A 25,415-nucleotide genomic window follows, 5' to 3' on the forward strand; every position below is an offset into this window, starting at 1 on the left:
GTGAATTTACGAAAATGCCCTTCTAGGCAAAGTGTTGACTTTTGTTGATTGCCGTGTTGTGTCACGTAAAATTCATTTTCTTAGCGTATCCTTGTCGGACTCGTCGTTACGGACGTGTGGGCGCAAATGGAACGCAATTTGAAGTTACAACGAAGGGGTTATTAATGTTTAAAGTTGGGGGCATTTTAGTAAATTGGTTAATATCTAGAAAATTCCGGATTTTTGGAGCAAAATCTGGGATGCCATATGTGTGGCCCAGATTAAAAGGAACAAATGATGGTCCCTGAGATTTGCATAACACATCACTTTGGTCCCTGAGATTTCAAATCAATAGAAGTGGTCCCTGAGATTGTCTACCATCCATTATTTTGGTCCTTCTGTTAAAAACTCCGTTAAGTGTCCCGGAGCTCTTGACCGGAAGTTTGGGCAATTTTCAAAACTTCATAACTCAGTCGTTTCTTAATCAAATTCGACCCATAATATATCAAAATGAAGATAGGAAAGTGTAGAATAAGATTATACCTATTTGGAAGCCCAATGGCTGCCGGAGATGGCCGGAAAATAGTCTCAAAGTTGACTGGTTCGAGGGAAAATTGGAAAACTCGCCGGAAACTGGGCAAACTTTAAATGTTCATAACCTCTTCAATACTGAATGAAATCAAGTGATTCAAAAACAAAAATCATATTTCCCGACGAGACGAAGAGAATGATACCTTTTTTCAACGGCTAACTCGCCATGGTTTTGCCGGAAAATAGCTCGAAAGTAGCTATCATGGTCTCGAGCTGTTTTTCGGCCAAACCACAGCGATTTAGTCATCAAAAGAGGTACCATTGTCTTTGTCTCATCGATAAGTATGATTTTCGTTTTTGAATCACTTGATTTCGTTGAGTATTAAAGAAGTTATGAACATTTAAAGTTTACCTAGTTTCTGGCAAGTTTTTCAGTTTTTCATCGGACCAGTCAACTTTGAGGCTATTTTCCGGCCATCTCCGGCAACCATTGGGCTTCCAAATAGGTATAATCTTATTCTACACTTTCCTAGCTTCATTTTGATATATTATGGGTCGAATTTGGTTAAGAAATGATTAAGTTACGAAGCTTTGAAAATTGCCCAAACTTCCGACCAAGAGTTCTGGGACACTTAATGGAGTTTTTAACAGAAGGACCAAAATAATGGATGGTGGACAATCTCAGTGACCACTTCTATTGATTTGAAATCTCAGGGACCAAAGTGATGTGTTATACAAATCTCAATGACCATTTTGGCGATCTAGTCTTGTTTAAAATTCTCTCTTTATTGACCTAAAGGGCAATTTTGACATAGTCAAACAAAAATTTGAGAAAAGTCTAGGGCTTAGACTAGTTTACGTCACTTAATACTACGGTCTAATAGTATTATTCTTTATTTGTGAATGAGAGGTCTTAGGTTCGATTATAACCAAAAGCGAATTTGAACCACATTATTGCTAGTCCATTATGATGCTCGGCCTACTCCCCCACTCCTTTAGTATAAATAATATTGATTGTTCAAAAAATAAATAAAATAGTTTATCATTTTGTCATTCATTACTATAGTCTGGTGATATTTCTCTTTATCGGTAAGTAAGAGGTTTTATGTTCGAACTTGTGAATGACAAATTCAATACCTAATGAAATTGCCTACAGTATGGTTGTTATCTCTGATTTTGCATTTTGGTTGCAGGAAACATTCTTCTTCGAGTTTTAGGGTTTTGTTCTTCCTAGCTTTTTCTGGGTCAAGTATATAATTTATCTCTTTGGTGTTATTTTTTCTTTTTTGTTTGGGTTTTTTTGATTGTTTGTGCTTCGATTTTTCCCTTAAACTTAAAAAAAAAAAAAAAAAAAAAAAGAGGAATACTGTTGATTAATTTTTGGGTTTTGCTTTGTATGTTTCGGTTTTGTACTGTGAGTGAGGAAATTTTTATTTTGGTGTTTTAATTAAGGGCTAAACATTTCCAGCAATACAAATGGATGATCATGATTAATTTTTGGGTTTAATTTAGCTTTTGATTATTGTGGATGAGTTGCGAAACTTCTTTTCAATTATGTGATCTGTGCCTGTTATGTTGTTCTTATCTTGATTATATTTGATTGAGGTCATGATGATTTATGGGTTTTTTTTTTTAAATATGATCCAGGTCTGAGCATTCTGGTTAGCAGGCCCGCTGAGTTGAATCAGCTAAGTTTCATGTCTGACATCGACGTACTGCTTCCACTGCGTTTGGTATGTTTTCTGTTAATTCATAACTCATCTGAGAGATCATTTTTTTAATTGAATTCAATTGGATAAGTTTTTTAATTGAAAACCTGGGTACCTAGATGCTCTAGAGATCATTTTCAGTCATCGATACAATACTGTTGTAATTTAGTAGTTGTGCAGTTTGAGAATTGGTGTGTAGTTGTTTCTTCAGCAACCTGACTAACCTGATCTACTCAAGAAACCAAGCTAAACTGCTTATTTGGGCATTATTGACAACCTAAATGGTTTGGTTTGGCTTGGCTATAATTCATATGAATCTGAAGTCGTTAGTTCTGGTGTTAGGAACATAGTCTTTAAGATCTGATTTAACAACCTGGAGCAATATGCATATGTACTGGTGAAAATAGAAGGTTGTGAGTGGGTTACTGATTCTTTCTTTGTATTAATTGAGCTTATAATATATTTTAAGGCCTCAAATATAGATTTGTTTTTCGTATCAATTCTTAACTTATCGGTGTTAATAGAACTGATTTGGTTTTGTAGATCAGAATTTTTAAACGACAAAATTAACCTGCAAATTCAGTTCAGGTATCAATGCTTGCGCTTATTTAGATTGTTGAATTTATCTTTACCTTTACTAGATTTTATTTTTCAATGTTGTTTGATGCATTATCGTGTTACTTTATTATTAATAAAACTAATTTGGTTTTGTAGATTAAGATTTTTTAGCGAGAGAATCATGTTCAAAATTCAATTGAGGTATGAATCTTTTTGCTTATTTGGCCTGTTGAATTAATGTTTGTCTTTGCTGCATTTCATTTTTTACAGTTGTTTGGTACATTATGGTATTAATTTCATTGTAATTTTATGGATTTGAAGTCGTTATTTGGATTTTGGACTGTGAGAAGGATCTGGTGGGTATAAAGCTTCACTGCTTTGTATTGCAGCTCATTTTGATAACATTTATAATGGTATATAAATCTGCTGGATTAATATTCCAGTTTAATAGTGTTGTTTATTATGTGTGACAAGTTATATTAGTACCATTTACACTGTTATCTGTCGTAGTTAGCCTTGCTGGCCATTTTTATCCTGTTTATGACATTTTTGTGCTAGGGTTTTTGAGCTTTGTTACTTACCCTTTCGTTTTTTTTTTGGTTGCTTGATTTGTTTTGCAGGTTGCATTTGCAAAGGGAGAACAACATCTTAGATAGTTTTTGTGCTTATGAAACATTTGAGGTAAGATTCACATGGTTATTTAAATCTGTGGGTTTTGTTTCTTCGATTTTAAAGTGGAAAAAACTTAACATTTTTTTTCCTTAGATTTTAATTAGAATGTGTTGTAAAGCTTTTTATGCATTGCTGTGGTTTATTGTAATAAGTTGGCAACTATGTATAATGAGCTATTAGTTTTGGATTTACAGAAATTAGGTGTTCAATTAGTTGAGATTATTTGGTTTCATTTCAATTTTCTTTGTTTTCTACTTTCTCTTATTGTCATGTATTTTTGTGACTTATTCTTATTTTGCGATTGTAGTATTATGTTAGTTTTGCAGAACATTATTATTTAGTCAGTGGTGGTTCTGTTTGTGCCCAGAAAATGATTAGCTAAAGTGTATTGACACATGGTCTTTTTTATCAATGTGTTGTAAATTTTTTTATATGTTGTGGTTTACTATGGTAATTTTTTTTATCATTTAAATTTTGATTGGCATTTCATCTTTATTTGATTGTCATTCCACTTTACTACAGGCTTTCTGTACAGATTTCATTTTGTGGCAAAAAAATTTCATTATATATATATCTATCATTAGTCAAATTCAAACTTAGCAATAAGATAACTTTTTCATTATATACCTATTAATTCTCAATTCCGTCATCAGAATTGCTCTTAATTCTCACTCTTGCTAATAGACTTTATCTTTTATGTTTAGCATAAAATAGATAACAATGCATGATAATGAATTACAAATTGTTTTTTATTTCTTATATTCAAATTTAGTTTTTGCTCTTTCATCCTACGTATGACTCCATTTTTCCATCCATCTCAACTAATTATTATATATTATTTATTAACTGCCATACAACCTTTTTTTAACACTTTATTTTACAATTTTAGGGAAGAAAAAAAAAAAAAAAAGCTAATTCAGCAAGGGATTTACAACGTTGACAAATACATTTTCAAGCAATGAAGACACAAATATTCAAAGGTATGTAAAATTAATTAATACTTTGTTAACTTTGTTTTAGTGACGTTCTACATTTAATTACAATTTTTACTAGGCTTTCTCTTTAAGCGAATTAGCTATTACTAATATATATATAAACTAGCTTTTTTTCACTAGAGATAAAAGCATAAAAGTAGACATTTGCACTAGAGATATACTGACACACCCCGACCCAGAAAGTCCACTTGGACCCTGAATCGAGCTGTGCTGGCCGACACCTGGAAGGTGACGAAGCCATAAAATGTGATAGTGTATAAAAAGTGAATGAATTTGAATCCAAAAGTGTCTAAATACCAGAGTGCGCTACGAGTGGGAGCGAACCCATTTCACGCGCGATGTCAGAGCATAAGTAAGGTACAGTAATGTGGGTAAGAATCATACCCTCAAAAATATCCATCAATACTAAGATTCGCCACAGATTCTTGTCGATACAAACTCAGCAGCTAAAACCTGGAGGGCACCAAACAGAAGGTGTGAGTAAGCAATAAAATCAAGCTTCCCAAAGTTACTACCTCTTTAAAAGTAATGCCCCTAAATGTAAAACCCGTATCGTTTTCCATAAGACAGTACAACATATATACATATATCCAAACCATACTCGGAAATGACCAAAACTAGACCTGGCAATTTCTGACACGACCCAATAACCCGACACGACACGACACGAAATTAACAGGTGTTTGGGTCGACACGATAACGAATCGGGTCTTATCGGGTAACCCGATAAGCACCTGTTAAGATAACGGGTTGGGTCGGGTATACACGTGGGTAAACACGATACACGATAAGCAGAATATTATTTTTATAATTTTATAACCCTCAAAAAATACTGTAATAATTATATACATTAATTTTACAATTTTATACCCCTAAAAATTATAATAAATATATATATATTAAATTAACTATAAAATTTATAATAATTATAATAATTATATATACTATAATAATTATACCCCAAAATATTAAGTCTATCTATACTAATTATATATATATATATATATATATATTAAATTTTATAAAAACTATAATAATTATTAATTAATAATTTAATATGCATGATCATGCATTGCATATTTGCATGATTTTGCATCCATTGAAATTTGATGTGTCAGGACTCAGATGTGATTTGTTTCCATTCTCAAATTTCAATAATCAATTTCTTGCCATTGCCATTTGCCAACTTGCCGCCCTTTTTGAAAAAAAAAATGGAGGGAAAATGAAAATGTTAAGAAAAGTTGAAAATAAAACAAAAAAGTGAGGGAATTCAATTAGGGAAAGATGTTGGAGGGAAAAGTGAAAATGATAAGAAAAAGTTGAAAAGGAAACAAAAAAGAGAGGGAAAAATGAAAATTAATAGAAGTGGTGAATCTAAGTATAAATAAACTCTAAGTGTTAGTCAATCTATCGTTTTACGAATTCTCCAAAACTAATTTCAACGATCCAAACCGTCAAAATTGTTTGTATATGCTTGGAGATCACATCAGCAAAAAATCACAAAAAAAAAACATTCAGAGATCAAGTAAACGGGACAAAGCTTTTCAACGGTTATAAATGAAAAATCACGATTTAACGGTTATTTTAACTCCGATTTTGATGATTTTTTATAACTACACTCCTTGACCCTATATGAATACAATGAATGAATTCGATATTCAATTTAAAATATTTACATAAGTGGATACCACAAAATCTTATGTTATACTTAATAAAAGTATAAATAAACTCTAAGTGTTAGTCAATCTATCGTTTTACGAATTCTCCAAAACTAATTTCAACGATCCAAACCGTCAAAATTGTTTGTATATGCTTGGAGATCACATCAGCAAAAAATCACAAAAAAAAAAACATTCAGAGATCAAGTAACGGGACAAAGCTTTTCAACGGTTATAAACGAAAAATCACGATTTAACGGTTATTTTAACTCCGATTTTGATGATTTTTTATAACTACACTCCTTGACCCTATATGAATACAATGAATGAATTCGATCTTCAATTTAAAATATTTACACAAGTGGATACCACAAAATCTTATGTTATACTTAATAAAAGTATAAATAAACTCTAAGTGTTAGTCAATCTATCGTTTTACGAATTCTCCAAAACTAATTTCAACGATCCAAACCGTCAAAATTGTTTGTATATGCTTGGAGATCACATCAGCAAAAAATCACAAAAAAAAAACATTCAGAGATCAAGTAACGGGACAAAGCTTTTCAACGGTTATAAACGAAAAATCACGATTTAACGGTTATTTTAACTCCGATTTTGATGATTTTTTATAACTACACTCCTTGACCCTATATGAATACAATGAATGAATTCGATCTTCAATTTAAAATATTTACACAAGTGGATACCACAAAATCTTATGTTATACTTAATAAAAGTATAAATAAACTCTAAGTGTTAGTCAATCTATCGTTTTACGAATTCTCCAAAACTAATTTCAACGATCCAAACCGTCAAAATTGTTTGTATATGCTTGGAGATCACATCAGCAAAAAATCACAAAAAAAAAACATTCAGAGATCAAGTAACGGGACAAAGCTTTTCAACGGTTATAAATGAAAAATCACGATTTAACGGTTATTTTAACTCCGATTTTGATGATTTTTTTATAACTACACTCCTTGACCCTATATGAATACAATGAATGAATTCGATCTTCAATTTAAAATATTTACACAAGTGGATACCACAAAATCTTATGTTATACTTAATAAAAGTATAAATAAACTCTAAGTGTTAGTCAATCTATCGTTTTACGAATTCTCCAAAACTAATTTCAACGATCCAAACCGTCAAAATTGTTTGTATATGCTTGGAGATCACATCAGCAAAAAATCACAAAAAAAAAACATTTAGAGATCAAATAACGGGACAAAGCTTTTCAACGGTTATAAACGAAAAATCACGATTTAACGGTTATTTTAACTCCGATTTTGATGATTTTTTATAACTACACTCCTTGACCCTATATGAATACAATGAATGAATTCGATCTTCAATTTAAAATATTTACACAAGTGGATACCACAAAATCTTATGTTATACTTAATAAAAGTATAAATAAACTCTAAGTGTTAGTCAATCTTAAAAACAAAAACTCTTTATCCTTGCACATTTAATATTTGTAATAGATTAGTAGTGTATGTATTATTTTTTTTATTAGGCTTTCATTTTCGAGTGTAGATATAGTACTTGAACGAGAAATGTTTTAATGTTTTCAAGTAATATTTATGTCGCAATGTGTGGTATGTGCAAATTTTAAAAAAATATATTTTTTTCTTAACGGGTCATAACGGGTCATAACGGGTCGGGTCACTTTACCCGTTGGGTAAAGTGACACGACCTGTTAAGGACCCGTTAAGATAACGGGTGTGACACGACACGACCCGTTAAGATAACAGGTGTTACACGAAAACGACACGAACACGACAGACACGACCCGTTTGCCAGGTCTAACCAAAACCACGGTTTGCCATCAATCCACCATACATTAATAAGTAGGCCAAATGAATTAAATCAATACAAAGTGATATATTAGTCAGAGTCATCTAACATGACATGTACAACTTATCCATATCTCATCAATCATGGCTAGCATCTAAGTCGGAGTCACCTATAGTGACCTGTACGACTTATCCATATCTCATCAATCCTGGCTAGCATATAAGTCGGAGTCACCTATAGTGACCTGTACGACTTATCCATATCTCATCAATCATGGCTAGCATATAAGTCGGAGTCACCTATAGTGACCTGTACGACTTATCCATTTCTCATCAATCCTGGCTAGCATATAAGTCGGAGTCACCTATAGTGACCTGTACGACTTATCCATATCTCATCAATCCTGGCTAGCATATAAGTCGGAGTCACCTATAGTGACCTGTACGACTTATCCATATCTCATCAATCCTGGCTAGCCCATAGCTCAATAAGTATACCTGCACACGAGTCGGAACCACCTAAGGTGGTCTGTACGACAAGACTGGGTGTAAATAAATACGCTCGAGTGCTACGATCACGTGAAGACTGAGCGAATAATCGCGGGTCACCTACGAGTCGGAACCACCTAAGGTGGTCTGTACGACAGGACTATGCACCTACCTTGGATCCAAGGTGAGCATAAGGTGCGGGAGGTGAACATCACGTGAAGGACTGTGCCCTGGCCACGGGCGGGAGCACTAACACCGGGGTGCAGGTTTATGAGCTCTCAATGCATCTCAATATAACATGTGCAACTCATGGCAACCAGTACGACAGTATCGAAGTTGCCTAACTCATAACTGTAGTCATGCTATAACGTAATCGATTCAACTAGTACCATAAACTTACCTGAACTTACCTGGGTGTCCTGAGTTCACCTTTGCACTTGAAAGCATTCCCAATAATTATATGCAAGTAATATACATATGGATATATCATGATGCAATCTACTACTCAACCATGTCGTAGCATTTTCAATTATAAACAATATGGTGTGAAGTGTACAATTAGTAACGCCCTACTCCCAAACTACTTATTTTCAGGGATAATTATCCATGACAACCCAATTAACTCTAATTTAACTAACTAATTCACAAAACTAAAACTTATCTTTACCAATTTCCTTCGCATTACTCAATTTTCCAAGTAAGGCTTTTGTCTCAAATATTTTATGGCTGCATCTAACGTCTCGTTAGACTGCCTACGTACCCTAAACAGGGATCAAGCCATTCGTAGTTCATATAGGTACTTCAAGCATTCACAATAATTATATGAAGGTAATATACCTAATCAATTTAAAAGTATCGATAGAACTCTCAATAATATGCACAATAAAAAGGAAAAGATCCACTCACCTGGAGTCCACGCTATACTTCTCTAGCACGCGCATCGAGGCGTCCTGAATGATCGGTCCTTGTGGCCAATTATCAAATCGCATCTCAGAACTCTTATCCGTAGAATACGCAATTCACATAAAACACAACCTCAACGACATTCTGAAATAGTTTGATACCCATTGACCACAAGTCAACCGTCGATCAAAGATCGACGGTAGGGTTTACAACCCTGTATAACTTGACCCGGAAGATCCGCATTTCAATCCACAACTCCCAACAATCCACAATATGTTTCTAGAATAACATATTAAAATTTCATTACGATCCAACGGTCAGATCTCCGCCAATTGCCTAAAACAAGTGGCCGTGAACATTTATTTTACTAACTTACAAATCCAATTCAGGAAGATCCGTAAGTCGGATTCCCGATCCGTAAATTCCAATGATCTTTAAATATTACGTATTATAATGTATCCAATTTTGGTGACGATCCAACGGTCGGATCATCGATTCACATTTTTATTAAGTAACGTATCATAACGAATTTAGGTTCCAACGATCAACCTACGTCATTCAAATGACAAAACTGAATTCAAAACATTCGACATAGCCTAAAAATAGCATTGGCGGCTCACTGGCCACGCGCCGCCGCACGCGCCGCAACGGGTGGCGGTCGGCCGCCCCGACTCGCCGGAAAATCCAACTATTTCCAAAAATTCTCAAACTTCACATAAATGAAGATCTCAATGAGTGGAGCAACTTTCATACCTGCCACGAAGTCCAAAAGTGGACGGAAGATGGTCAATTTTGCCCACGAAGCCGGCGGGTGCCTAAAACTTCCCGACGTCGATTCGTCGTCTACGGTGGTCCAACGGGGTCAAGGTTGGTTGGGTTTTGCTCCTGGGATGATGGGCTACAAAGCCCAAGTGGTGGCATCGGCCATTGCTTTGCCGATTTGCCGGAAAATCGAGAAGGGTGGCCGGAGCACCATTGATTTTCGTCAACTTTCGTGGCCTCAAACTTCCACATCCCATGGTTAATCAAGGTGGTTCTTGGGTGGGTTTTGTAGAGGGGAATGAGAGCTTCAAGATGGTGATGGTGGCATCGAAAAACTCCACCGGAGTTGGCCGGAATCGGCCTTGGAAAATGGGCACCCGCGGTGGGTGCGGGTGGACGAAAACGCATTTCCCTTTTTTTTTTTTTTTTTTTTCTTTTCTTTTCTCCCTCCATTTCTGATTGGGCTTCCCCCACAAAGTGGGGATTTAATTTAAATAAACACTAACCTTGAATAACCAATTTCGAACGTCCGTAACTATACCGTTATAATCCGGACTCGCAAACGGCTTTCGCCTATAAGTTCGTACCAATGAGTACTACGAGGATATGCTAAAAGGATAAGTCTCATATCTTTCAAGTCGATGGTCAACGGAAGTCAAAGTCCTTACCTCTAGGGCAATTTCATAAATTCACGCTTTTAAAATAAAATAAAAACGTAAAATTTGGAACGGGTTGTCACATATACCCTCTCCACATATTTTAATCTAATATGTTCTTTCACAGATTTACAAAATATGGGCAGGATTTATCTTTAGTAGAAGGATGTCTGTTTATACTTTTGAATATTGGCCTTAAATCTTTCACTAGACAAACAAATAATAAGCCATGTATTCACAATAAGTTAGAAGAAGAAAGTATCTATATAAATTGATAATAGTTAATTAATTCCTTTGATGAGAAAAGACAGAAATGATTATTCTTACTCCAGATAATCAAAACTAAGTTTACCAATTTACATAAATCTGATCCGTCTTAGAGCGTCATTTAATTTTGTTTTAAAAATTATAAAATTGGCAAATAAATTGCTATTTAATTATAGCATGATTTGCAACACTTTTGTAACTCTTATATAACGCTATCACTAAATATATTTTATTGCATAGGACACCAATTTCAATCTTTGTTGTACTAAATTGCAACAAACTTATTTTTTCTTAGACGTTATTCAAATTCTCATTCCATGTATGTAGCCAATTTCACTTACTCTTTATGTCTCAATACATTTGTCTGTATAAATTAATATAACATTAGCCAAAACTGAACAACTTACAAATTATGCTCAATCTATTTTTAATAATTTTTTTAATTGTTATTACCTACGAACTTTCTTATCACGCAGCAACACGAGGCACCATTTCCTAGTTTATGTACACTAAAACCCAAACGCTCAGTTACTGTTCATTAACAGTAAAGTGCCGAAATTGCCCTCCAATTGCTCTTTGGCATTCTATTTTTTCCGTTTCTATATAGCGAAGTGGCTTATTTACCCTTGCTGGCCACGCGTCTCTCATCGCTTTGCCTTCTGTTTCTCGACTCTTCTACGTAATTCCACTCTCTCATTCAAAAAATCAGATCGCTCATCGCTTCTTCTCCAAACCTCTCCTTCGACTACAACTTCTAAATTTTTCCTTTTGTGTTCACTTATCTCTCTCTCAAATCTCTGCTTCCGTCGCACTCGAACTCCTCCCGTCGCTTTCAAACGCCGGCCAAGGTATCGACCACCCTTTCTCTATCTTCTTCTTTCGCTTCTCCTATGCAAATCTCAGCATAAAATTAGTTTTCATGTGTCCTTGAATGCTAATCTTTTTCCTCTCTCTAAAATCCGTCTAAAAAAATGTATAATGGGTATTGTTACTCTCAGCAGGTTACTCGGAGAAGTCTGAAGGGTCAATAGGACAAGATGGATTGCGTTTCAAAGTGCAAAAGTTACAGGGCCTGCCTCTCTATGCGTTTCCAATCTTCCAAAAATCATGTTCGTGGAGGCGATTTGAGAAGGATTTGAAGCTCGGCTACAGAGATTTGATTCAAATTGGTGGATTTGGGTAAGAAACTAAGAAACCCTAATACTGTCTTTTGGTTTTAAGAGAACTATCATAAAATCCCTCTGAAGTGTTTGTGATTCCAAATCTAATCAACTTTTCTTAAACTCATCCCTTTCCCATGTGGCAAATCACAGCTCTAAAATATTCCAATTAATTAAGTATCATGAGCTATTTTTAGAGTATTACTTCTATATATCTTTTGTTGCAATGGATTTGAAGTTTCCTGGACTTGGATTCTTGGAGTATTCCCTATGTTTGCTGCTAAACAACTGCCTTTCGTTTGCCATATCGCATGGTGTTTACGACTTATTGCAAAACTGAGTTCTTTTGATATTTGTTGTTGTTTTAAAATGCATAATTTACTGCAACTAAATCGTTTGGTTGGTTTATATTTTAGAATCCTATTGTTTTCAGTGATTTTATGTGTTATATTATGTCTTTTACTGCAAAACTGAATTTTCTTTATTTTTTCGCTTTGTGTGCAGTTCGAGCTGACTATATGAGCACCCAAATTGTTACTCGCAACTTGGTAAACTTCCATACTAAATCTTACTTCTTTGAAACCTTTCTTTTAGTTTTAGCCTTTTTAATGTGGAATATTGGTGAAAATAAGAAGTGTTTTTAATGTGCACAGTTGTTATATTAATGTGCTTGATTTCAGCCTTCTCTTCTGAATTCCTGAAAGAGTGGTATAGTTCTCTCATTCACTTCCTTCTTCTTTCAATACATACTCGGTTACAATTTCATTATTTTTGTTCAAATGAGTGATGGAGATTTCAAATAGGTTGTGCACTCTGTATTCTGCAGTTTATAATTCCCCTCCTCATTTGAGTTTTCCTTATCATAAGTATTTATGATCTTTTTTTTCATCTTGCACTCTGTGTGAAGTGTTCCTTGTAATAGCAGTGTATCTTATGGTGGGTTTATAATAGCAAATGTGAAGTGTTGTTTCTAATAGCACTGTATCTCATTTTATGTCATAAAATAAGGAGGGGAATTTTGAATACAGATTTCAATTCAAATTGTATGTGAAGTGTTGCTTCTTGTTGTTATTGGTTTTTTTTTTTTTTTTTTTTTTTCTTTTTCTTCATACAATTATCATCATTTGGTCATAGCTGCTCGAGTTTAAGTAGTTTGTGTCCAACTTTCGGATTGTACTTTCTGTTGACAATGATCTCATTGTTTTTGATGTGGGACAAGGTTTGAAGTTGGAGAGACCAAGAACTGGGCACCCTCTACAGACTGCAGTACTACTATTGCTAAGGTCTATTTCAGTTCCTCTCTACTCTCTTAGTCTTCATAACTTGCTTTTTATCTGTCTATCAATCTATCTTTCTTCACATTTATTTATTAGAATAGACTTAAACCACTTACTACTTGATTATAAGGCTATTTCCTTTAGCATTTATTTGTGGAATGATCCATGTGGTTTCACCAATGAACTCATTTCCTTGGATGGCAAGAGGACTCAATAGAGCTCAGTATATAACTCAGAATCCAGTAAGCTCTTGGATGTATACTACTTGAAATCAATTAAAATCTTACGATTAAAATACTTGTGGAATTACCGTCTATGATATCATTTTCCAGTTCATTGAAATGTGGCGAAGATTGTCCATGCTCATTGCTCCTCTCCTCCGTACGCATGCTCCTCTTTTTTTTTTACTCTTACCATTTTTTCTTTTTAAATTGTAATATTTTGTATATGCCTTTTATAAATGCTTTCAACTTTGAATTTTGGTTTTGTAATGGCATACAATTTCACCTTGATGTTTGTAGATTACAATTTTTTCGTTTCACTATAGGCTTATATCTTCTTCACTCTTGAGCAAGAATATCAGATTGTATATATATTTTGACTTCACATTTGTTGGTTTTATTTCAGTAGTTTTATGGGTGATACAATTACGAACTTTTAAGGTTGGACTCTTGGTCTTTCTCTCACTTTTTACTTGAATGTTGATCGGGCTTTAAGTGTTGTTACTTAATTATTTTATTTTATTATTTTTCTCAATCAAATTGTTTCACTGAAAAATTCAGTTTATATTCATCAATAAACAAAAATAAGTTAATGTCAGTGATGTGTCTTTCTATCTGTACGTTATCTCACTTAGTTTGGGGTTAACTGATAATCAGGTCTTGTAAGAAATTTATAATCCACTCATAGGAAAAGTTTTTCCCGCACTAATCACTACTATAGTCTTAACGTCTGATTAGATTCGGTAATCATTCAAAAATTCAGAACAGAAGCTCATTCTCTCTCTCTCTCTCTCTCTCTCTCTCCCCCCCCCACCCTCCCTTCCTCCCTCCTTTTGCATTTGGGTTTTCCCATGTTTCTCTTTCTGTTGATCTAATTTGGGGTGAATTTGTTGAATTTTGGTTGAATTGGAATGTGGGTTTAATTGTGTTGATTTTTTGTTTAACTTCTAGAGTAGGTGGATTCAAAATTAAGAAATAGTAAGTGGTTGTAGTTAAATCATATAAAAGATGCGTATGATTTTCATGTTTCATGTGAGATGTTAAAATACAGTAAATCACATTCTAGTCTTGCTGTTAAAAAGTTGTTTTGTTGGTGTATTTACACCCTTTTTGGTTGTGGATCAGCGGGTCCAGCTCAAGATAGAGATAAAAGGATACAAGCTCTTAAAAAAAGGTATAATTTATTAGACCTTTTGGCAGGTATAATTTATTAACGCTTTTGGCAGGTATAATTCAAATTTTATTCCAATTCGCAATTACTTCGTTTGTTAAATTTAAGCTTGATTATTTTAGTAAATTTTTATACCTTATGTCCAAATACATTTACAATACTGTATATGTATAGTTTTCATAATGTTGCTGAGCATTTTGAGTATGCATTTTTTGTGTGGAGAGTGAAGAATGTACTGTTCACGAAGGCAAAACAGGGAACAACTACTACTTCATATGGGAAGAAGAGGTTAGTTTAATTGTAATTTTTTTTTATTTGGTTAAATTCGAAGTTGGTTGGCTTGCATCTAATTTGGTCGTTTGTTGGCACAGGTTGAAGTCACTGGTTTTATTAATGTTGGTGACCGAAATCAATCCAAGTTAATGTTAAAACGATTTCACTATTTTTTGTTACGGTGAGGACTAGGAACTTACAACATTTTCTTTATATCTCTCATTTTTTAAATTAAGAAATTTACTTTTTTATACCTCTTTTGTGATCATTTACTAAGAATTTGTTAATTGTTTTAATATGTAATGAGGTAGGATTTCTACTTTCATTTCTCATCTTTACAAATTGCTGGATTTCATGTTGTCGAATAGTTTATGGATTTTTCATATTAAGTGTGTCAATATGTTGTTGCAGTAATTCAATTGATGTGATATAAGTTGATGTGTTTATATCTTTAAACATAAAAAATTTCACATAATTTCTAATCCTGCAGCAACATGCGGACAAAATTTTCTAGTGTAAAACGATAAATGCATTATATATGTAGTTGTAGACATAATCTAATGGATGTTACCTTCCATTAACTTTTATTCCTTAATTCTCATCAATTCATTTGATCCGACGGTCAAAAAGTGAGAAGGTTTGTAAAAGATAAAAAGAAGTGTATGGTTAACATCATCTTGTAACCTATATAAATTTAAGGTGGATTTCAACAAATGAAGAATGGACACAAATGATAGGGGCAATAATGTTGTGCTAGGATAGCACCAAACCACGCGGAACCAACTGAAGCTAACCCACAGGAAATTTATCAAATAAAATGCAAGAACAAAATATAAAAGACACCAAGATTTTAACGAGGTTCCTCAACAGTCAGTGTAACTGGAGTACGTCCTAGGAGCAGTAGGAGCTCACCCAATAATCCACTATCAACCAAATGGGAGTTTACAAAGTGTTGGCAATCTCACAACCCAAATAACCCAATACACCCAATAGCTCTCACACACCAAAGAAACAAATAGAGGAAGAAATATAAATAATAATTTCTTCTCTATACATATAGCTCAAAGCTATTACAACAACAACTACTTTGGTGGATGATTACTAACCAATTGAAGCAGCAACTTGTTCTTCTTTTTGGGCTCTCTGCAAGACTCCCTTGCTCTCTGCAAAAAAAGCTCTTTCTTGCTCTTCCTTCTCTCTGCTTCTTAACAACCGAAACAAATGAGCTCCTTATTTCTCTCTATTTTTTCTGCAAAGGCAAATCAGCTCTCTTCTACTCTCTCTCCTTTTCTAAACCGAATCATGAGCACTCATTCTTAAAAACAATATTTCTTTTTCTTTTAGCCAACACCCACGGGTGTTGGTTCAAAACTTTTTCCACAAAGACAAAGACTTTCCCTTTTTTCCTCCCCAAAACAAGGAAGGTGTTTGCCACCTTTGAATTTGTTTATTCTAAAGTATGGCCACTTGGCCACTTATTCAACAAATAATTTAATTTTACATAATGAATAGCATTTGTGACCTATATAAATTAATTTGATATGCTTCTGTATCTCCAGTTAATGTTTGACTTCACGCATAAAGATATTCTTGATTTCTTGGTTTGTTAATTTGATACCTTTCATAATGTAGGTTACAAATTAAAAATAATTATAAGAATATCTTTATGCGTGACAAAATATAAAAAAGAAAAAAGAACTTCATAAGCCGTGCATAAAGGTTAGTATATATAAAAGCTTTTTATATTAACATCTTACGTATTCTTAAGTACACGGTATATCACACAATTGCTTTTACAATTAAAATTTATCATAATATAGCCACACTTTCCCTCAATATCCTCATACCCCACCCAACCCCGCCTGGCCCTGCCTTTTTTCTCCTTCTTCCTTCTGCACTTCCGTTTTTCGTCCCGTTTTCAATTAATCAAGAAGACAAATTATACGTTGTGTAACATACTGTGTTGCACCAATGATGCATAACAATGCTCTTTAAATGCATCAGTGATATACATCTTCTACGTTTGGATTGAATGTAGGGTATATAAGTCATCTAATATTAAATTTTAATGTAGAATGCTAATAAAAAAGATTATATATAATTCGGTTTACAATGAATAACCGGTCAAACTAAATCGAAACCGCACTGCTTGGTTTCATTAATAGATTTAAGTATAATTGAACTGAACTTAACTAAATTGGTTTTTTTCGATATTGGATTAAAAAATGGACCGGACCGAATTAGACTGTGCCCAGCTCTAGTTGTTCGAATTCAAAATTCAAATTGAAGCAAATGATGGGTTGGATTATTGTTCTAAATTTTCTTTCTTTATTGACTGAAATTTTTTTTTGTTAATTTTTGGAGATTGGTTACTTTCATCATCGGGCACTAGCGTCAGAGCAAATCCACAACCTCGAGTCGGAAGGACTTGCGTTGGCACCTAACTATCAGCCACCCATGCTATGGATTTACGTAGGAATTAACATAATTTTAACCTCGTTAAATCTCTTTCTTTTTTAGTTTTAAGGAAATTTTTTTGAAAATGTCATATGAACTTGTACCCATTTTTTAATTTGTTATATAAACTAAAAGTTTAAGCAATTTGTCATACTAACTTTCCGGAATCATCAATTTATCATCTCACCCTAACTCTGTTAAGTTTTCCATCCAAAATAAGTCATATGCCTTGCACATGACTTGTATTCAGAGTTGTTTCTACCATTTTAACATCTCACTTCCTTCTATTATGTTGCATTCGATTAAAACAATTCTAAAGTGTTCAGTTTAGCATCTCATGAAATCAAATTTTATATGGGCTTTGTAATATAAGAAATGAGTTGAGGTTTGGTGCTAGAAATGAAAATGTTGACGCATATACTCGAACACAACGATCCGCATGAATACTCTCGAATCCAAAATTTAAGAGTTTTACTAAAGAAAAATAAATAACTTGTAAAAGGATCTTAAATGACAAAAATAACCTTGAATACAAGTCATGTGCCTCGCACATGACTTTTTTTTTTAATGGAAAACTTAACGGAGTTAGGTGAGATGACAAATTGATAATTTTAGAAAGTTAGTACGACAAATTGCTTAAAATTTTAGTTTATATGATAAATTGAAAAATATGTACAAGTTCATATGATATTTCAAAATTTTCTTCTAGTTTTAATAAAGAAAATAATAAAATGTCAAACCAATTCCTCACCCACACGTTGCAACTTCTTCCTTTCCTCACCCGCACGTTGCAAACCTCGACCTCTCTCTCTTCCTTTCTCTCGCATTTTTTCTTGTACACCATTTTCTCTTCTATGGTTCCGTGATCTTCGTCCTTGATCTAGTATTCGGAGAAGAAATTATTAAATAATACAGTACTCTGACATTGATAGCTGATAGTACCTGCCAACAGGTACATAACAGGCTGCCGGAGTCGGATCCTAAAAAGACACGAGTTACACACAAAAAAGTTGAAAGCCGCCGAAGGCCCACAGGTATAAGTTTCAACCCGTCGTTTTTGTCTTCGCTCTTCGTACGCGGAGGCGCCCATGCCTGACAAAGACGACAACGTTGAGGCAGAATCTCCAATCCGTCCATCGTCTCCAATCGCGAATTCTCTGAGCCACTCGTTTACAACGTTGAGTTGATTGGTCTCCGTCTTCAATCCCTTTTAAGTTTCCCAAGAGCACCAGGAGTCGGTCCTTATAAGACACAAATTACACACAAAAAATGAAAGACGTAGCTTTGTGTGGAAAAAGGATGATATGATTGAAAGATGATGTGTGGAAAAAGGATGATATGATATCACATGTTTCTTGAGATACGACTCATATATTTTGTATTTGTGTTTATTCTTTAATTAATGGTTTATATTGCGTTCACTGGTTAAGCTAATAATTAATACAATTCAAATTCAAATTTGAACCGTTAAAATAATTGGTGATACCACCTGACACATTAAGAAATTTGTTGAAGCATGAAACTTCATTTCAAAGAAGGTATCCAAAAGTCAGTGATGAGGATTGTCAGAATGAGTTTGATAAGGGAGGTATGTACAATTATTAAAAAAGCCAGTCTTTGGTTGAAACTAATATCTGTGGTTGACACTAAATCAATCAGTTAATTAACATGTCACTAACGAGTCTATCCGTTTCAACCCAAACCCATTAATGCTCAACTCAAATATTTAATTTTTGGTATTGTATAGTTTTATGTTAGTACCGTATTATTTGCAATATTGTCTATCTCGTAGATTTCCAATAGTTTGGCTATGAATATTAGATGACTGTTCACCTTCAATCCCTTTTAAATTTCGCAAAAAACATGAGCACCAAAGAGTCGGCCCTTATAAGACACGAATTACACACAAAAAATGAAAGATGTATTGATGTAGGTATGGAAGGTGACGTATTTTGAAATTGGGCTGATTTTGGGACTTTAAATAAGAAACGAGTCATATTTTTTTGTGCTTGTGTTTATTTATTATTTTAATGATTTATGTTGTCTCAATCGATTAAGCTAACAAGTAATATAACTCAAATTTAAACCCGATTGGTTAAAATAATTAGTGATGCTACCTAACGTGTTTAGAATTTTTTTTTTTTTTTGGCGATTGAAGCTTGAAACAACAATCAACAAGGCCCAAAAATCCAGCTATAATCTTCTAAGCATGTACTGTAGGAAATTATTTGCCTTTCCGATATCCAAAAGTTAGTTAGAATGAGCTTGATAAGGGAGTTATGCACAATTATTAAAAGGAAAACTATGAAAAAAGCTTAAAAATTTTGAGCTTTAACGATAAGGACAAAATAAAGGATAAAGTGAATAGTACTAGGATTGACTTTTTTTAGTGTAAAAATGTGGTTTTTCGTTAAAATGAACAGTACCGGAAGCTTTTCGTTAAAATTCCCTTTATAATATTAACTGAAGGTGAGCTGCCATTTGTCCCTTGTCACTTCAATCATAGGCTTGCTGGCTATTAGCTGCCAAGAAATAATATTTAATTCTGTCTTGGGTCTGTGCTTCAACTAACCCAAATCCAAAAAGCCCTTGCATGCTTGGGCTTTTAATATTTTTCAGCCCAATGTTAATTAATTACCCAAACACTAACAACTATTAGGGATTAATCAAATACGGCAGGGTGGGTGAGGAAAGGGTTGATATGGGGAGAGAGAAGGGAAGGAAGGTAAGAGAGGGGAGGAGAGGGAGAAGGTGGGTCAGGGAGGTGAAGAGGGAGGAGTGGATCGGAGAAGGGTGGATGGGGTGGGCAAAGGGTGGATGATGAGGGATGGGAGAAGGGTGTGCTCGGGTGGAGAGGATGGAGGGGGTGGAGGGGATGGAAGGGTGCTCGGCTGGGAAGACGAAGTTTGGGTTTCTGGGTTTTTTTTTTATTTTTATTTTTTTTATAATAATTATTTTAATAATTTAAATATTTTATTAAGTGTTTAGCCACGTGACACAAATGTGGTAGCCACGTCATCACAAATGGGACCTCATATTTGCCACGTTATCATCACTTAACAGTTAACTTAACAGGTTTTCTAACGGATGTATAAAATTGAAATAAAATGATAAGTAAATCTATGAAATTGAATGTTTTAAAGATGTTGTAATGAATTGAAATTGACCCCAAACCTAAAAGGGTACAATGTAATTAACCAAAAAAAAAAACCATCAAAGCAGATGAAAGAAAAGAAATGCATATGAAATCAAACCCAAAAGAAGAAACAAATGGGACCACTATAAAAAAATCACAAAAGCAAATGAAAGAATAAAACGCAGGTGAAATCAAACCCAAAAGCAGAAACGAATGGTACCATTGTAAATTTTTTTCCAGAAGTATATGAAACTGAACCCAAAAGCAGAAGTCTTTTGATTATTATTTGTTAAACGATGAAGGGCAATCTACTAAAGAGATGGGGAAGACAACGGTAGAGTTTCGACGGTCTGAGAGTTGAGTGTGAGTGAGTGAAAGGAAAGGGGAATCTTATCTCTACTTTGACTTTTTTTTTTTTGGTTAAAAGTGATATCCATTAATTAGACACTCAAAACGGGGCCATAAAAACACCACCATCGATTCTGATTAAAACAAACAAAAGTAACCACGGGTTGGTTCGGTTAACCGATGTCCAAGAATTATAGGAACTGCTCATCAAACCAACTGGTTAACCGATGAACGACCGGTAAAATTACTGTAGATATATTTTTTTTCCAGCGGGTGCGGTAGGTAGACAGCGATACTATAAATAGCAAAGCTTATGAGCTCCTGAACTCACACCAGCACTTGATACAAAAGCAATAACACTTGGCTAGTTTGCTTCAGGTTTGAAATCTTTGAAATATGTCTTCTGTGGAAGTTCCACCATCTCAATCTTCAAACCCAAATGACACTTTTGATGTCCATCGGCCTAAGCCTTCAGCCACTTTTTCTCCCAGCATTTGGGGTGACCATTTTCTGTCCTATGCTTCTTTGGTAAGACTTCTTTCTTACTACAATAAACTATTATATATTTTGAACACTATATTATTATGAAAATTAAATTTGTAATTTTAAACAAAGAGGAAAAAAACCAAAGAGTACTTTAATCATTTAAAATGCTACTGATTCGAAATCATTTTATCTAACTTTCCCTTCCTTAATGTGGCAAACATGTTGCGAATCTAACTACCAAAGTTAAATTCACACTACTTTTTTTTGTTTTTGGGAAAAACAAGTTCTTAAAGTTATGAAAACTGTCACGCAATAACTATTTCAGGTTAGGTGTCTCTCTTTTCTCAATGTTTACAATTTAGAAATTGACATCATAAAGGTTATGCGTTTTCTAATGTGTTACCAAAGTTGTAATCATCTTATATTAATTGTAGTCCATTGGTGCTTGGAAACCTCCTCATTCAAACATATCATAAAGGTTATGCGTTTTCTTTTTTCTTAAATCAAAATGTGATCCTATGGAGGACGTGGATGCTGAACTTGAACAACATGTACAAGAACTGAAGGAAGAAGTAAGAAGGATGCTAACGACATCACCTGAAAATGTTTCCCAAAAGTTGAACTTGATCGATGACATTCAGCGCTTAGGTGTGTCCTACCATTTTGGAAATGAAATTGAAGAAAGTTTACAGAAAATTCACAAGAGCTCTTATGATTTGGATGACCTGTACACAGCTGCTCTTCGTTTTCGATTGCTTAGACAACAAGGTTATAACATTTCATGCGGTAAGTAATCTCGGATGATGGTCTGGTCATATATTTTGTTGTTTTTTTTAATCTAAATGCTTCTTGAGGTTCTGAATTTTCCATTTTGTTGGTCATGCAGACTTATTCAACAAGTTCAAGGACGGTGATGGAAAATTCAAGGAATCACTTGTTGACGATGTTGTAGGACTACTAAGCTTGTATGAAGCCACACACCTTAGGATACATGGAGAGGAGATACTAGATGAGGCACTAACCTTCACCACGACTAATCTCAAGTCGGCGACATTCCGTTTAAGCCCCCCACTTGCAAAAGCAGTAAGCCATGCCTTAAATCAGCCGCTCCGAAAGGGTTTACCAAGGGTTGAAGCAAGGTATTACTTGTCAGTCTACCAGGAACTAAGAGAATCACCGAATAAAACTCTCCTAACGTTCGCCAAGTTGGATTTCAACCGACTGCAACGAGTCCATCAGAAAGAACTAAGCGAAATCACAAGGTAAATTAAGTCATTATCCATCCATATACATCACTTACTAAAGAGTTGAATTTTCCACCTCTAGCAACTAATAAATAATTATTTTTGTAACTTAGGTGGTGGAAGGACTTGGACGTGCCAAACCAGCTGCCTTCTACAGGAGACAGATTGGTTGAGATCTACTTCTGCTGGGGATTGTCAGTCTACTTTCAGCCTCAATATTCCTTTGCTAGGAGGACATCATGCAAAGTTGCTGCTATAGTAGCCATTCTCGATGACATTTATGAATATGGTACAAATGAACAACTAGAGCTCTTTACTGAAGCTATTGAGAGGTATGAATATATCATTAGTTAAAATTCTCTTATATATAAAATATCTAACCTTCCATTACCGTCCGATCAAAAAGGAAAAACTAACCTAATTACGCACAACTGATTTATGTATTACTTGATCAGGTGGGACGTCTCAGCCATGAATCAACTGCCAAAGTATATGAAAATCTGCTATCGGGCGTTGTTGGATGTATACAGTGAAATTCATGAAAAGCTTCCGCACGATGGGAAATTATATCGCATCCACCATGCAAGAGAAGCGGTACTATTCCTCAATATAGCCTTAGTTTCAAGCCTAAAGTTGTTACAAGGCCAGAAAAACGTGCTGCAAATACTTTACAATATGTATAGAAACAATTAATTGTTTTAATATAATCTTTGTATATCTTAACAGTAGAAATGATAAAGAATTATTATAATCTCATGATCTGGTATGTGTCAGATGAAAAAACAAGTTAGAGCCTACTTCAATGAAGCCAAATTGTTCCACCAGAAGCACATGCCATCGCTGGATGAATACATGTTTGTATCACTCGTGACCTGTGGCTACCAGTTGCTAATAACCACATCCTTTCTTGGAATGGAAGAAGCTACAATAGACTCCTTTGATTGGTTGTTAACTTCCCCTCCAGCAGTGAAGGCTGCAACAATAGTTTGCAGACTCATGGATGACATAGCGGAACACAAGGTACTTAATCGTTTACGTAAATAGTACTAATGAGTTTCCAGACTCATGGATGACATAGCGGAACACATGGTACTTAATCGTTTATGTAAATAGTATTAATGAATATTGTCGAATGTAAAAAGTCTCACACAAAAAGCAATTAAATATAACTCATATAAGTAGTTCCACTTCTAAGTGCACCAAACGCTTTTGTGACAAAACTTTGCAAGTGGTTAAGTTAGAATAATATCAATGCTTGACCCATTAGTAGTGGACTAATGGCCCCCTAATTGAAATCTTGACAAGCACAACTATTATAATTGCATTAATACTTGTACTAATTAATGGTCCTTTTTATCCTACTCCTCATGCACTAGTTTGAGCAAGATAAAGAACATTTTATCGGTGTTGTGAACTGTTACATGAAGAAATATGGGACCACAGAAGAAGAAGCGATAACCGAACTTCAAAGACAAGTGAATAATGCATGGAAGGACATAAACGAAGCTTGCCTCCACCCTACCGCTGTCCCCATGGCCCTGCTAATTCGTATTCTCAATTTTGCTCGGACCATGGATGTTGTGTACAAGCATGAAGATGGATACACTAATGCTAATGGTATGATAAAAGATCTTATAGTTTCTACACTAGTTGAACCCGTGGCCTTGTAAGCCTAAAATATCGACTTATTGTGATGTTTCTTTTGAAAGTATAATCTCCAGTACCCAAGTTGCCTACAACAAATAAGGAGCTACTATCTGTTAGGACTGTAAAAATGTAATTTGGGTTGTGCCTTAATTTGCTTCCCATATTATGATTCTATCAATAAAACAACAACTATGCAGTTGGGAATAAAACATATACTAATTATTCAGTGTTGTAATATAATATGTGGATGGTCCACATGAATAGTTTATTACTATTCATTCAAAGAAAAATCAGATAGAATTATTCAAATGAAGAAAAATGGATGGGTTACAATTCATGCACAGTATTTCACTATTAATTTGAGGAAAGTTGGTAAAGTGAATATGTTGCTATAGTAATCTTTTGCTTATAAGATGAGAGCATACGGAGGAAGGAAGAGGTGAGAAGAAGAAGAAAGAGATGAGAGAAAAACATATAGAGGAAAAAAAAAAAAAAAGAGGAGTTATGGAGAAAAGGAAGAGAAAAAGAAAGAAGAGAGATGCGGAGGAAATTACCAGTGAGTCAGACTAGAGAGAAAAGAGAAAATAATGAGAGTTATTTTGTACTCCTATTATTTCAGATAATGAAAGAAAATACTACTGCTGGCTTGAGGACGTAGGCACACTTGCCGAACCTCGTAAATATTGCGTCTTATTTACTTTATATTCCATTGCACACATGCCCGCCGACTTTACAACACGTTATCAGCATGAGAAACTTTTGTGTTAGTGGAAAACACACGCCAAAAATCCAAATCTTTTCATTTCATCTTCATGTCTCTGTATGACTAATTTTCTTAAAGTAAATATACGTTTGGTTATATAACTATTATTATTATTGGCAAAAAATCTGATAACCATGTAAACAGCATTTGAACTCCAACTTGCTGACCTTGGATTGAGATACTTCCTTCTTGAAAGTTGTTCGTCTGCCCAGTAAATATAACGTACAAATTTTCAGAAAATTCCAACGGTG

The 25,415-nt window shown here is 34.4% G+C and overlaps 1 protein-coding gene and 2 long non-coding RNA genes across 7 annotated transcripts; all 3 read left to right on the top strand.

The window, feature by feature from the left end:
• The first annotated feature begins 1,939 nt into the window (after positions 1-1,939).
• On the top strand, positions 1,940-3,462 carry LOC137745696 (uncharacterized). The gene is made up of 4 exons (XR_011069716.1): positions 1,940-2,243; positions 2,763-2,807; positions 2,934-2,978; positions 3,398-3,462. It is a non-coding gene; the product is annotated as an uncharacterized lncRNA (long non-coding RNA).
• Positions 3,463-11,687: 8,225 nt separating this feature from the next.
• On the top strand, positions 11,688-15,399 carry LOC137745697 (uncharacterized). 5 transcript variants are annotated; one of them, XR_011069717.1, is made up of 7 exons: positions 11,688-11,829; positions 11,983-12,160; positions 12,646-12,689; positions 13,361-13,424; positions 14,046-14,080; positions 14,765-15,098; positions 15,182-15,399. It is a non-coding gene; the product is annotated as an uncharacterized lncRNA (long non-coding RNA). The 5 variants fall into 5 exon arrangements; XR_011069721.1 differs by lacking the exons at positions 14,765-15,098; positions 15,182-15,399 and adding an exon at positions 13,751-13,799 and having other exon boundaries at positions 13,361-13,660; positions 14,046-14,072; XR_011069720.1 differs by lacking the exons at positions 14,046-14,080; positions 14,765-15,098; positions 15,182-15,399 and adding an exon at positions 12,795-12,849 and having other exon boundaries at positions 13,361-14,020.
• A 6,021-nt stretch (positions 15,400-21,420) lies between these two features.
• LOC137744153 ((-)-germacrene D synthase-like) lies at positions 21,421-24,424 on the top strand. Its single transcript, XM_068484024.1, has 7 exons — positions 21,421-21,552; positions 22,035-22,296; positions 22,397-22,772; positions 22,868-23,086; positions 23,210-23,348; positions 23,529-23,774; positions 24,131-24,424. Exons 1-7 carry the CDS (start codon positions 21,421-21,423, stop codon positions 24,422-24,424), a joined length of 1,668 nt encoding a protein of 555 aa, XP_068340125.1.
• Positions 24,425-25,415: the final 991 nt, after the last annotated feature.

This window comes from Pyrus communis, chromosome 9, assembly GCF_963583255.1.
Source record: "Pyrus communis chromosome 9, drPyrComm1.1, whole genome shotgun sequence".
Lineage (NCBI taxonomy): Eukaryota > Viridiplantae > Streptophyta > Magnoliopsida > Rosales > Rosaceae > Pyrus > Pyrus communis.